The following is a 13,208-nucleotide window of genomic DNA, read 5'->3' as shown; positions in this document are numbered from 1 at the left end:
AGGTGGTGTGACTTGGTGTAATGTACCTTTTAAGAAGAACGTCCCGGCATTCTGGCTTCTGGGTGAAAGCTGAATTGTAAGGGGGTGGGGGTGGGGTTTAGAAGCAGGAAGACCAGTTAGGAGACGTCTGCCGTAAGGTAGGCAAGGCAGGATGGTGAACTAAGGTGGCATAGTGAAGGTGGAGAGAATCTGGAGACAGGTTTAGAGGCAGAGTCACTGGGACGATGGGAAGAGGGGAAAGAGCAGTCAAGGAGACCTTGACCTTTGGCTTTAGCCCAAACCGGGTGGATGGTGGTGTCATTGCTGAGACAGAGAAGAGGCTGGGAAGAGGAGCAGGTATTGGGGAGAAAAGTCATTGATGAATTTAACAAATATTTATTGGTAAATATTTCCAGAGATGATAGTAGTCCCTTGATAGAGCATTGTTTTTGGATTCAAAATTCCTTGTGTAGCCACTACCAGGAACCTAGTTCTGCCTTTTTTTAGCTGGTTTCCTTGTGGGTAGAGGAGCGAGTATCTTGGGGATACAGTAAATTATTGTTCATCGACGATTTTTAAAATTTGTAATATTTTGAAAAGTATGATGTGTAATATTTGTGAAATATGTAATAGCATATGCACACATGGTGTTCAGAGTTTTGGTTCCTCCTGGGTGCTTATGTTTTTACATATTTTTAGTTTCTATTTGTTAAGATTTCCAAGTCTGTAATCTCAATTCCTAATTTCTCATTGATGTGTCTAATTGCGTGTTTCCACTCGGTCAAAAGACACATAGGTATCACATTGGCATTTGGCAGTTTACATTTGGGGAGCTGAGGTCATTAATCTCACAGTTTTCTAAAGTTTTTGGCCTCTTTTTTCTAGGCTTGGTTACCTCAAAGTTATTCTGCCCCTGGTTCTCCACATTTAAATCCAGTGTTGTTGTTGTTTTTTATTACTAACTCTTTTATTTTTGGTGTGTTTCTTTCCAAGTCATCATCTCATGCCCAAACTATTACTGTCACCCCAAACTGAGTGTTTTAAAAACTGAGCTTCCTAAGTGTTTCCCCTAGCCTTATTCTTTTGTTTTTGTTCTGATCTGTTAAACAGCTTGTTCAAGTAGCTTTCATTTTTGTCCTTCAACAACTTATTAGAGGAGGCCTTGAAGACATCATTATAATGTTCTCTTTTTTTATTTAATTTTTACATTTTCATTTGTTTTCCTTAATAAAAGCTCTGCACTCTAGCCAAGGAAATTACTGTTCACTCTACAACAAGGTATTTTGTTTTTGTTTTTGTTTTTAAATGTTTATTTATTTTTGAGAGACAGAATGAGCTGGGGAGGGGCAGAGGGAGAGGGACAGAGGATCCAAAGTGGGCTCTGTGCTGATAGCAGAGAGCCACATATGTGGGGCTTTAACTCATGAACCATGAAATCATGACCTGAGCCAAATGAAGTCAGGAGCTCAACTGACTGAGGCACCCAGGCCCTCCTAGAGCAAGGTTGTTTCTCCCTTTATGGACTTTTTTTTTTTTTTTTTTTGCTTATTTATTTTTGAGACAGAGAGAGACAGAGCATGAACGGGGGAGGAGCAGAGAGAGAGGGAGACACAGAATCCGAAGCAGGCTCCAGGCTCTGGGCCATCAGCCCAGAGCCTGACGCGGACCGCGAGATCGTGACCTGAGCTGAAGTCGGACGCTTAACCGACTGAGCCACCCAGGCGCCCCTCCCTTTATGGATTTTGATACACTGTTCCAGGCAAAGGGATCAGCTGTATGAAAGGAAGGAAGGAAGGAAGGAAGGAAGGAAGGAAGGAAGGAAGGAAGACATGAAGCTGTATGCAGTGGTTTTTTTTTTTTTCTTTCCATTCCATTTTTTTTAGAGTTCATTTATTTTTGAGAGACGGAGAGAGACAGAGTGTGAGCAGAGGAGGGGCAGAAAGAGAGGGAGACACAGAATCTGAAGCAGGCTCCAGGCTCCCAACTGTCAACACAGAGCCCCACGGGGGGCTCGAACTCACAAACTGTGAGATCATGACCTGAGCCGAGGTCAGCCCCTTAACTCACTGAGCCATCCATATGCCCTTTTTTTTTTTTTTTTCTTCTTTTAAATGAACCCCACAGCACTGCCTCGTACCACACGTACTGCCCTGTGGCTCTCGGTAGATACCATCTGACTAACAGAAAGAAGTTCTATTCCTTTAGGATTCAGTGCGTCTCTTAGCTGTGGAAGCTTGTGTCAGTATCGCCCAGTTGCTGTCCCAGGAGGACCTTGAGGCTCTGGTGATGCCCACGCTCCGGCAAGCAGCGGAAGATAAATCTTGGAGGGTTCGCTATATGGTAGCTGACAAGTTTTCAGAGGTAAGGTTATTATAGTGACATCTTTTAAGTACTAAGACAAAAAAAACAAAACCTCTTTTTTGTTGTGTACCAGAAGTTTCTGAATGAATTCTTCTGAATGGGAATGCCTGTAGCAAGAATATACTTGAAGATTATACTGGTTTTGTTTTGTTCATGTTAAACTTGTTAGCGTGCGTTAAAACATGTACAATTTTTTTTATAGCTCCAGAAAGCTGTGGGTCCTAAAATCACCCTAAATGACCTCATCCCCGCCTTTCAGAACCTACTCAAAGACTGTGAAGCTGAAGTCCGAGCAGCTGCTGCCCACAAAGTAAAAGGTTAAGGTGTTCAATTGATGTCTCAGGACATAGCCTTCATTTTTGGTGTATTTTTTAAATGTCAGTGAATTTTGTATGTTTGTTATTGTGCGATGTATCTTTGAGTAAGAGATGATTTCGGTGTGTGGAAATGCCACACTGTGAGACAGAGCTGCTCTATTTATATTTAAAACCAAATAACCATTGTATCTTGTTCCTGTCAAAAAGATGCCTTTTTAGGATTGGTGTATTTGGCGTATAGATTGATAAAAAGTACGCTCAGAATAAGACCTCTTTTCCCTTATTAGCTTAAACATATGATTTGATTTAATTTGCACCTCTTGGTGAACCTGGCATCTTGTAAATGGCTGTATGTAAGCACTATTGTTTTCTATTTATCTCTTTTAGAACTCTGTGAGAACTTACCCACTGAAGGTAGAGAGACCATAATTATGAGTCAGATTCTCCCCTATATAAAGGTAAACCTAACTAGGTTATTTTTTGTTTCACTCTGCCCTGTATGATACAAGGCAGACTTTACCTCCATTTTTCTCTTTCTTTGTTTTACCTTAAAGCTTTTTGAGGGGCACCTGGGTGGTCCAGTCAGTTACTGCTGACTCTTGGTTTCAGCTCAGGTCATGATCTCACGGTTCACGAGTTTGAGCCCTGCATTGGGCTCTGTGCTGACAGTGCAGAGCCTACGTGGGATTCTCTCTCTCTCTCTGCCCCTCCCCTGCTCGTGCACCCACGTGTGTGCTCTGTGTCTCTCTCTCTCTCTCTCAAAAATAAATGAATAAATTAAAAAAGAAAAAAACATAGACCTTAAATTTAGCTTTTTTGAGTGTAAAGGTGGATAGGGAATAATTGGGACAGTTATGTTAATGTGACATTGTTCTTTATTACGTTGGGAATTGTAAAATGCTCTTTGGTGCATAGGTTTGTGTTGTTACACAGATGATCTGAAGAAGTGTATCAGCCAGTGAATATTGAAATAGTGCTGTCTCTAAATTCCTTGGGAGATGGTATGGAAGTCTCTGTCGTCTTGCCACAAAAGAAGGCTTTTAATTTTGATTTTATTTTAGGAATTAGTATCTGATACAAATCAACATGTCAAATCGGCTCTAGCATCTGTAATTATGGGATTGTCTACCATTTTGGGAAAAGAGAATACCATTGAACACCTTCTACCTCTTTTTTTAGCTCAGTTAAAGGATGAGGTGAGTCCGTCTAAAAACTCTGTTGCCTTTGATAGTCAGTGATTTGTTTGGTTTTGGTTTGGGGTTGCACTAAAATAGAACCTGAAACAGGGATGAAGGGATAAAAAAAGGTAGCTTATTTTAAACCAGTGACAATTACTGTGTTTGGGTTTGGAGTTCCAAATTCTGCAGAAAATGAGCACAAGGAGCCATTGATACAGACCTGAAAACGTTTTTATGTCCTCTCTGCCTGATTCCTGCTGATATCCACTGGTGTCATCTCTTTAAAGCCAATGTTTCTTCATTTTAAATGCTTTAAGTTAAATATTATAGTATCAAAATTCTAATGATAGCTATAAAATCTATTGACGAATATAGTCAGTTAGGCGTGATCATAAATGCTTTGCATGTATGGTTATGTTTAATCCTCAAAACAATCTTATGAAGCCCATCTCATTATTATCCCCATTTTATAGATGAGGAAACTGAGCCAGAGAGATAAATAATTCACCCCAAGTCTTGGCAGTGGCAAATCTGGGATTGGAATCAGTGTAATTTGATTCTAGAGCCTATGCTTTTTACTGTCCTATAGACTTTTCATTGAAAGTTCTGGTAGATATCAGTGACATTTATGTGCTTTGAATTGAGTAGTGAGTATTTGTTTTAAGGCTGTACTTTTTTTTCACCCGAGTCAATGCTTTCTTATTTAAAAAAAAATGTTTGGCAGTTGTTAACCTCATCATGATAGTAGGAGAACGTTGGCAGAGACCTTGATGCTCATATGTGTTCTTGCAGTGTCCGGAAGTTCGTTTGAATATCATCTCTAACTTGGATTGTGTAAATGAAGTGATTGGGATCCGTCAGCTCTCTCAGTCCCTCCTTCCTGCCATAGTGGAGCTGGCTGAAGATGCCAAGTGGAGGGTCCGGCTGGCCATCATTGAGTATATGCCACTGCTGGCGGGCCAGCTGGTGAGTACCTTGGCTCACCAAATGATGGGTAGCATCAGATCGTCGGGCACAGTCGCTGTGGCTCATAGGAGCCCCACACAGCTTATCTGATAATGTTCATTTAGATGCATGAAAGTCTGACCTGGTTGCCCGTAGGATGGTTTTGATCTTCTGTAGTGCATTAACTTCTAACAAGAAGGTATTACAGAAACGCCTTTCACCTCCTCACCACCTAATAGCAAAGCCATAGAAGAATGTCGTTTTGGTATGTATAAGAGAGCGTGGTATTTAGTGTCTCCATGTCTGAAGGAATTCTTAACCGAGAAGAAAAGGGAGTGTGGTTTCAAGATACGTCAGCTTTGATTTTTGCTCTGGGCAGCTTCCCTGTTTGCCCATATTCTGAGCAAAATGTCCCTGGTTACCACTTTTCCTACGTTCTGGATACAGGGAGTTGAGGAATCATCATATAGGGAAGGAATATGATGTTTATAGTGTTAGTATTTTGGACAGAGACCACATTATCGCTGTTTATGTTACATGGGTAGTTTTACTCTGATAATCATAGTAATTAGAATTTCAGAGGCGCCTGGGTGGCTCAGTCAGTTGAGTGTCCGACTCGTCATTTCGGCTCAGGTCATGATCCCAGGGTTGCAGGGTTGCAGGACTGAGTCCCGCATCCGGCTCTGCATTGATGGTGGAGCCCACTTGGGATTCCCTCCCCCCCCCTTCCCTCCCCCTCACTCTCCCTCCCCCTCCCCACACTTGCTGTCTCTTAAAAAAAATTTAGCTGGGAAGATGGACAAGTGATCACTTTTAGGGCAGCGACTGTGTTCAGTGTTCTTCCAGAGCCCGCCAGTATCTGGCAGCAGTTAAGCACGTAACTATTTGTAGAATGTCGAACGAACGAATACCTGAATGTTTTTTGAGAAAGCTACTAATACCTGTCCACTTGCAGCCAACATTGCTGCATTTTGTGTCCCCCTCTCCCCCAGACTTCCATTACTGTGAGATCACAGCAGGTGGGATGTAATTTCTCTTTTCTTAGACCCTTAGATGTATATTACTGATTTTGGCATATTTAGTTTACAAAGCGCACCCTGTGCATGTCTGTGGCATCATATATTTTAAAAAATTTGAAGTGTCTCGTTCTTCAGGATGGATGCCAGAGGTATCTGTGTATAGCTAAATAGGGTCAGGTGAAGTCATGTTGTCATCTGTTTTTCCTGTGACTCCCACGTGCTGCTGAGGGTCATCTTCTCTTCTTCACTGGTGACTGTCATGGGTCACCTGTCCGGAGTAGAAAGCGGCAGTGCGTAACTGCTGAAGACTGAAAGTACTGTCCAGAAGGGGGGGTGGGGGTGATGTTTCTTTTAACCTCTGCTCCCTTCAGACCTGTGCAGCTGGCAAAGGTGGGTAGCTCTGTGGTGCAGGAGTCTGGAAGCAGGGCGGGTGGTGGTGAGTTTGGCGGACTCATACCTGTCTGGCGGGGGAGACGTGCAGCAGTTGGGAGCGCTGTCCACGTCTTCAACTTCTTGTTAGTATCATGTTGCCTTGTTACTTATCACCTTACGTGTAAAGATTTTTATATCACGTAGTCAATTTGTAAAATTCTTCCAAGACTTTATATGTGGCCTGGCTTGTGGACCATGGTGAATGTAAAGTTAAGCCACAATAATTAAGATCCAAGAAAAATCCATTATCTGGAGTGAAGAGGTTGTCTTTGAAAGCTGGCATGGTAATCGAAGTGTGTGCTAACACCTGTTCACAGTCTGTGATCATAAAGCTCTTTTATTCAGTCACCATTTTCAAAGCACTGCAATTTTATATTCACTGTCTTTATTTAAAGTACACAGTCACTGGTCAGTAACTTCTTAGCCGCCAGAGAAATTAAAAAACCTGTAAACATGCAGACCCCACAAAGGCACTAGGAAAGCAGATGTCACCTGGCACTGTCGCGCATGCCGCAGAGCCCCACAGGGCTGGGCGTGTGTCAGTCCGCCCGTGCTGGAGTAACCGCCCGTTGCCAGGGAGAACAGAATTGGGACGGCCGGGGTGGTTCCACCTGTGACTCTGTGCTGGGGCCACTTCCCCTGGAGTCCTGTGCCTGCTCCCTTCTCCCTCTTCTGCTTTCTCCCATCATCCCAGAAATTTTTTCTTTAATTGGGAAGCTCTCTATTTGTCGATGTCAGTTTCTTCATCCTTAAGGATTTATTATATCAACCAGGAAGGAAAAAAATGAGAACTGTTATTATGGACAGGTATTTTCGTGGGTAGCTCATTTTTCACAAGTGATCTAGATGCTGCTCGGCACTCCGTCCACGATGCGTTTTTCCAGCACGTCTGCAGTGTCGGGTCTGGCTCCTGGCTACCCTCTTCTCTCCCACCTAGCAGGGCTTGGGCCATCTCATGTACGGTTTCTTTCTTTATGATTGTTGTCTAATAAGATAGTCTCAGAATTTGTAAATCACATTCCATGCTATTTTTTTCTGGCTGGTTCATGCATTCAGCTTATTTGGAAACCTGTTTTTGTTTTTTTTGTTTTTTTTTAGCTTTTGGGTCATTTTGATGTAATGTAAATAGACCATCTTGATCTCTGAACTTTGGAGATACATATTAATGGAATCTTCTGTATCTATAGGGTGTGGAGTTCTTTGACGAAAAGCTGAATTCTTTATGTATGGCCTGGCTCGTGGACCATGGTGAGTAAGTTAAACACAGATTACTATGGAAGGCCTGTGTGTTTGTGTACATCCATTTTGTTCATAGGTTTCCTTTTTTGAAAGGAATCCTAATCTGATCAGACATTTAGCCTTACCTTTGTAGGGACGAAGAAAGGCTTCAGTTAGAGTCTAGTTAGCTCCCCTTGAACACGAGCTTGACGTTTTTATTTTCTGCCAGTTTCTTTTTATCTTAAATTTTATTTTCTTCATTAAACAATCTCTGCCCTGTTTCGTAGCCATTCTGTTATGTTATTTTCAAACTATCTTTTTTAACCCTACACTCCTTCCTTGTCCCAAGGGCCTTTGGTCGAACATGGTACTCTAGTTTTCGGCTCCTTTAGATCGGGTGGGGTAGGGATTGGAATCTGATGAAAGGCCCAGGGGCTAGAAGTGGCTGCTTGGCTTCTTTGAGGTGACATAGGGAAGGAGGTATTCAGGGGCGGGGTCTCGGAGTGGAAGACATCAGCTGTGACTTGGGGCAGGGGAGGGGGGGCACCCGGATTTCTGCTTTTGATGAGAGGTAGGCTTATTGTTCCCTGGCAGCTGGTGATGCCTTGAGCTCAGGCAGGTCAGATGGAGCACCTGTTTTAGAGAATAGGTTTTGAAATAACTTATCTTCTCTGTGTATTTATAACATCATTCAGCAATCACAGAATCCTTTTCTTCTCAGCGCCACAAACTCACTGAAAGCTGGTGCTGCTGCATATCAAAGTATCAAGGCAGTGGATGTTTTCTGTGAAACCACCTTACACGTTGACTCTTTGCTAAGGTCTCAGGTGCATGTATCTCCTCTGGTCTGCTAGGCAGCGATGCGGGGGAGGGGTGCCCTCTGTACCCATGAGATTCACAGCTAGGCCACATGTCCAGGCCTGGCAGCTTCAGTGTGGCCTGACACCTGTTCATATGAGGGCCCTGGGGGCTTATAAAATAAGAAACTTTGGTTGCGTATTTTGGTGGATATGATAGGCATCTTGTTTCAGTACCATAGCATCTTATATGTCCTGTATGTACTCAGGATGTCTGCTCATCTGCAGTGCTTCTGCCTGGGTATTTGGAAGGAGGGGGAAGCTTGTGTCCGCTTGTATGTGGAAGTGGTTGCTCTGAGGGCATGTTTCGGTCACGTGGGAGGTTAAATAGCTAAGAGAGTGAAGAGGAGGTTGTGAAGGAAATCTGCAGATCTTGTAAAAGCATATACAAGTAATTTTAGCGTTTTCAACCTAAATGTGAAGACTATTTTCTTGTCCTCTAAGGTTACCTTTTTATGGCCAATTTATTTTTTTCTTTTTCTTTTTCTTTTATTTATTTGTTTTTTTTAGCGTTTATTGATTTTTGAGACAGAGAGAGACAAAGCATGAACGGGGGAGGGTCAGAGAGAGGGAGACACAGAATCCGAACCAGGCTCCAGGCTCTGAGCTGTTAGCACAGAGCCCGACACGGGGCTTGAACTCACGGTCCGCGAGATCATGACCTGGGCTGAAGTTGGCTGCTTAACCGACTGAGCCACCCAGGCGCCCCTATTTTTTTCTTTTTAAATGAAACTTAAGCTTGGTAAATCGTAGGAAAGAAATTTCTCTCCTTTTTGAAAGAAAATGTTTATTTCTCATAGATATTTAATGTTAGTGGAAAGACACATCCCAGCAGGTCATTCGGTACTTTTTTTTGAAAGCTTGCATTCTAAATTCTGAGGAACTTTTTTTTTTAAATTATTTTTACTGTTTATTTTTTAGAGAGAGGGGGAGAGAGAGAGACACAGTGCCAGCAGGGGAGGGGCAGAGAGAGGGAGAGACAGGATCTGAAGCAGGCTCTAGGCTCTAAGCTGTCAGCACAGAGCCCGACGCGAGGCTCGAACCCACGAACCGCGAGATCATGACATGAGCCGAAGTCGGATGCTTAACTGACTGAGCCACCCAGGTGCCCCAATTCTGAGGAACTTTTAAAGTCCTAATGTTCCACAGAGAATTGAATTCCTGACATCCTTTCCATGTAAGATTGTACTGTCTGTGCAAGTCAGTTATTCTTTTCTCAGTGCTCAGATTTTTTCCCTCCCAGTTGGGGAGTAAGAGGGACCCTTGGCCCTTTTTTCTGCAGCGGCACGCTAGCATGCTAAACTTAAGGCATTGTAAGCGTTCTTTGAATCAATGAAATGTCAGCTCTATAGTTGTTCTGTATGTAATTAATCACATGGGATTTTGTTGTTTGGTTTTGTTCTGCATTTTAGACTAACTGCTATGTAGTGATCACTGTTCAGTTACATTTTTGAAGCTTTTTTCCTGCTTACTAAACTACTGCAAGAATATTGTGAAAGTCCAGAGTAGTATAAAGGAGAAAGGGTCATCACTTTTTCTGAGGTTGAGTGGACAGTATTGATCAGGGGGAGGGATCTAGAAGGGGAATGGATTTCTTACAGGAGAAGGGGGCAGGCATCAGAGTGAGCACATGGAGGGTGTTAGGCATTCAGAGGGACCCTTGAGGGGAAGGGGAGAGAGACGAAACAAGGAGAGCCAACCGGCAGAACTCTGGAATGGTTTGCGTTCTTTTGGCACAAAATTCAGAGGAGCCAGGACCATAGCAGGCGTCTGCCAGGTCCCGTTGAGTACAGCTGAGGTCAGGGCCCAGGCCGAGTGTGTGCGCCGTCTCTGCTTACTCCGGCGCGGGTTCCCTTCCTATGGTAATGGCGTGATGACGAGAAGGATGTCGAGCAAATTAAACAACAGAATCAGACAAGACACAGATGCTCTTGGTGGTTCCACCGTAGCGGGGGAGATGGGGAGGGGGTTGTGCGAAACGCGAAGGCTCTGAATATGGAGGGAATTCGGGTCTTGGGGCGCACGTAGAAAAGTCGGCTTGAGTGCGCTCCACGAATGCTTCTGGCTGTCACTGACAGGTTGCTTCTCCCATAGACCTTGGTCAGGTTTCATATTGGTAATAAATTATGTACTTTCTTGGCTGCGCGGTCCTTCCTGTTGGCCTCAGTTGGCACTGCCTGAGGATCTGCTCACTGGGAAGAGTTGGGTGTTTTCTGTCCAGAAGCCTCACATAAATCTTCCAGGGCTGGGGCTGTGGCTTGGATGGCTACCCTTGCCTGTCCCATTACCCAGGAGGGTTAGGCCTGCCTAGGGAAAGAAGTAGAACAAGGAGTGCGTGCCCCCTGCCCTGGACTCGTTATCTGAGCCCCAGCGTGGCGTCCTCCGGGACCTGCGAAATGCGGTCGCACCAGGCCTGACTTTGGTCAGTGCTGTGCGCAGCAGCGAGTTGTTGAGGAGGTAGTAGCTCAGGCCTGATCATCTAGATTGACGATGTCCTCGATAAATGATCTTACAGGGAATTCTTAGACGTTAAAGCGGGCGGTCATTCACAGAAGACGTTGACATGCTGTCGCACCATCAACATTTTAAGGGCAGAGAGGCAGGTCGTCGGAGGTTTTCATTTGCTGTCATGCAGGGGGCCACACTGGCCTCTAAGCGACCTCCTTGCTGGCCTTGTCTCCCCAGCTGTTGTTGTCGCTGCTGGAATAATCTTGCTTAAATACCACATTGGTCATCAGGTTACAACTTTGCCTTAAAAACTCAGCGTTTTTCTTACAGGGTCTAAATTTAGCTCTCCAGGTGCTGTGTGTTCCGGGTCCCCCCTGACTCTTCGACCTGATGGCTTGCTGAGTGCTGTTAGTCTCCTTTGTACCCTGGGTCCATTTGTGCCCACCAGGAATTCCTCCCTCCTCTCTCTACTTACACAAATCCTCCTCAGTCTTTGAGGTCCAGAGCAAGTCGTCTCTTCCCTGAAGCTTCCCAGACCTCCCTGTTCTTTTTTCTCTCCACTCTGGTACAGCCCTCAGGACCTTTGCCACACACTTTCATTCTTCGTCAGGGTCCGTCTTCCACCACGTGACTTGTCGGCCCGCGTTAGCTTACGTGTCTGATAGAGCACGTGATCTTTGAGGGGAGGGAGCCTCTGTTTTCTTTCCGGATCACCTGGCACATAGTAGGCACTAGAACGAGCTCCCTACCTCCTTTGTCTTGGACATAGGGCACATCTGTAAACTATGATAAGACCAAGTCAGTATATCACGAGTCACGTCTGAGCATGTTTGCCAGTGTGGTACAACTAAATCGGGAGTGTTGGGAGGGTTTGGTTTTTGGTCCCCTTGGCTGACGATGTGAGCGAACGGGGCTGTGCTCCTGACGTAAGTTTCGTGACCGTGTGCTCTGCGCCTCTGCTGCCAGTGTATGCTATCCGCGAAGCCGCCACCAACAACCTCATGAAGCTCGTTCAGAAGTTCGGAACAGAGTGGGCCCAGAACACCATCGTTCCCAGAGTGTTAGTCATGGCAAACGATCCCAATTACTTGCACAGGATGACCACCTTATTCTGCATTAACGTGAGTCTTCCGCAGGATTATTGCTAAGCTAAGGCGGTAAGCAGGTTTTTGGGGCTGTCGTTCGGAATTCTGAATAATCCGTTTCTTATACCGATTAACTTGGACGGTTGACGAGAGAAAACATCCGTTTTTAAATTCATGGTAAAATGTGCAGGAGTGCGGTCAGCCGGGAATTCCGGTTTAACCGAGTTTTCCAATGCTCCTTTGTATCCCGCATTCAGAGGTGCAAACGAGAAACCTTTTCCTGCAGGTCAGTTACTTTCTCATTAAACGTTAATTTGTTGTCTCAGATTTGGGGATATTTAAATACATGAGAAAGTGTTTTAAGTGCGCTCTCTTAATTCTTTTTCTAGGCGCTGTCTGAAGCCTGCGGTCAGGAAATAACCACGAAGCACATGCTGCCCGTTGTACTGAAAATGGCAGGAGACCAAGTGGCGAACGTCCGTTTCAATGTAGCCAAATCTCTTCAGAAAATTGGACCAGTTCTGAACACTGAGTAAGACTTGAGTATTACTCTGGTTTAAGAAGTAGATTTAAATTTTTGCCCTCTTCTGGGGAGTTAGAGCAAAAATTAAGGTCACTGATTTTCCCTTTACCTGAAATAGGGGTTTGTGTAAAGATGATCATTTAACAACCGTGTCTGAAGTGTTCACTCCGACTTCTACATTGAAGCTACTGTATGATTTTGTATGCTATTGATTGCAACAGCAGATCGTTGTCTGAAGCTATTGAGGATTTTTGCGATTACCTAGTTAGTATCCAGAAATTGCCTAAAGAATTAACTTTTTAAAAATTTTAAACTTTCAAAATTACCATAGAACGTGTATATCCTAGAGCCTTTATGTGGCTCAGAGGACTGCCTTTCACAGACAATCCTGTTGGATTTCAGTGCTTTGCGGGAGGAAGTGAAGCCAGTACTGCAGAAGTTGGGCCAGGATGAAGACGTGGATGTCAAGTACTTCGCACAGGAAGCTATAAGTGGTAGGCCTTTCTGTTTCCATCTTGCACCTCGGGCTTTGGCTGTGGGGGTGGGCATGAGCGAGGTGGGCAGGCCATGGTGAAGGGGAGCGGAGGGCCGAGAGCGTCTACAACGCCTGGGCCCCTGGCCCCTGTAGAACCTTTTTGGCCCACTGCTGAGCAGGCCATTTTCTTAGTCCCAGGGATCGGGCTGGGCGGACTAGGATTCTCACTGGTAAGAACAGTTTGTTGTCTGGATTATAATGGTTTTAAAGTTTAACTTGATGAGCCTGGCAGAGTAAAGAAACTGACCACGGTGAGAAGTTAACCATGTCATGCTTTTGGGTCATTGTTGGCATAGTGAACATTTACATAG

The 13,208-nt window shown here is 44.4% G+C and overlaps 1 protein-coding gene across 6 annotated transcripts in view; it reads left to right on the top strand.

Moving 5' to 3' along the window:
• PPP2R1B (protein phosphatase 2 scaffold subunit Abeta) overlaps positions 1–13,208 on the top strand; it is a 33,283-nt gene that overhangs the window by 8,100 nt on the left and 11,975 nt on the right. For 4 of the 6 annotated variants that reach the window (XM_042906947.1, XM_042906943.1, XM_042906945.1 and 1 more), the window contains exons 6-14: positions 2,185–2,340; positions 2,543–2,657; positions 3,045–3,115; positions 3,719–3,853; positions 4,628–4,801; positions 7,419–7,479; positions 11,721–11,875; positions 12,229–12,371; positions 12,765–12,856. In XM_042906947.1, the coding sequence (XP_042762881.1) occupies positions 2,185–2,340; positions 2,543–2,657; positions 3,045–3,115; positions 3,719–3,853; positions 4,628–4,801; positions 7,419–7,479; positions 11,721–11,875; positions 12,229–12,371; positions 12,765–12,856 (1,102 nt within the window). The remainder of the gene's footprint in view (positions 1–2,184; positions 2,341–2,542; positions 2,658–3,044; positions 3,116–3,718; positions 3,854–4,627; positions 4,802–7,418; positions 7,480–11,720; positions 11,876–12,228; positions 12,372–12,764; positions 12,857–13,208) is intronic. The other 2 variants (XM_042906944.1, XM_042906946.1) reach the window with 2 other exon arrangements.

Source organism: Panthera leo, chromosome D1 (assembly GCF_018350215.1).
Source record: "Panthera leo isolate Ple1 chromosome D1, P.leo_Ple1_pat1.1, whole genome shotgun sequence".
In the NCBI taxonomy this organism is placed as follows: Eukaryota; Metazoa; Chordata; class Mammalia; order Carnivora; family Felidae; genus Panthera; species Panthera leo.
The sequence above is the reverse complement of the archived record's forward strand: the minus strand, read 5'-3'. Positions and strand labels throughout refer to the sequence as shown.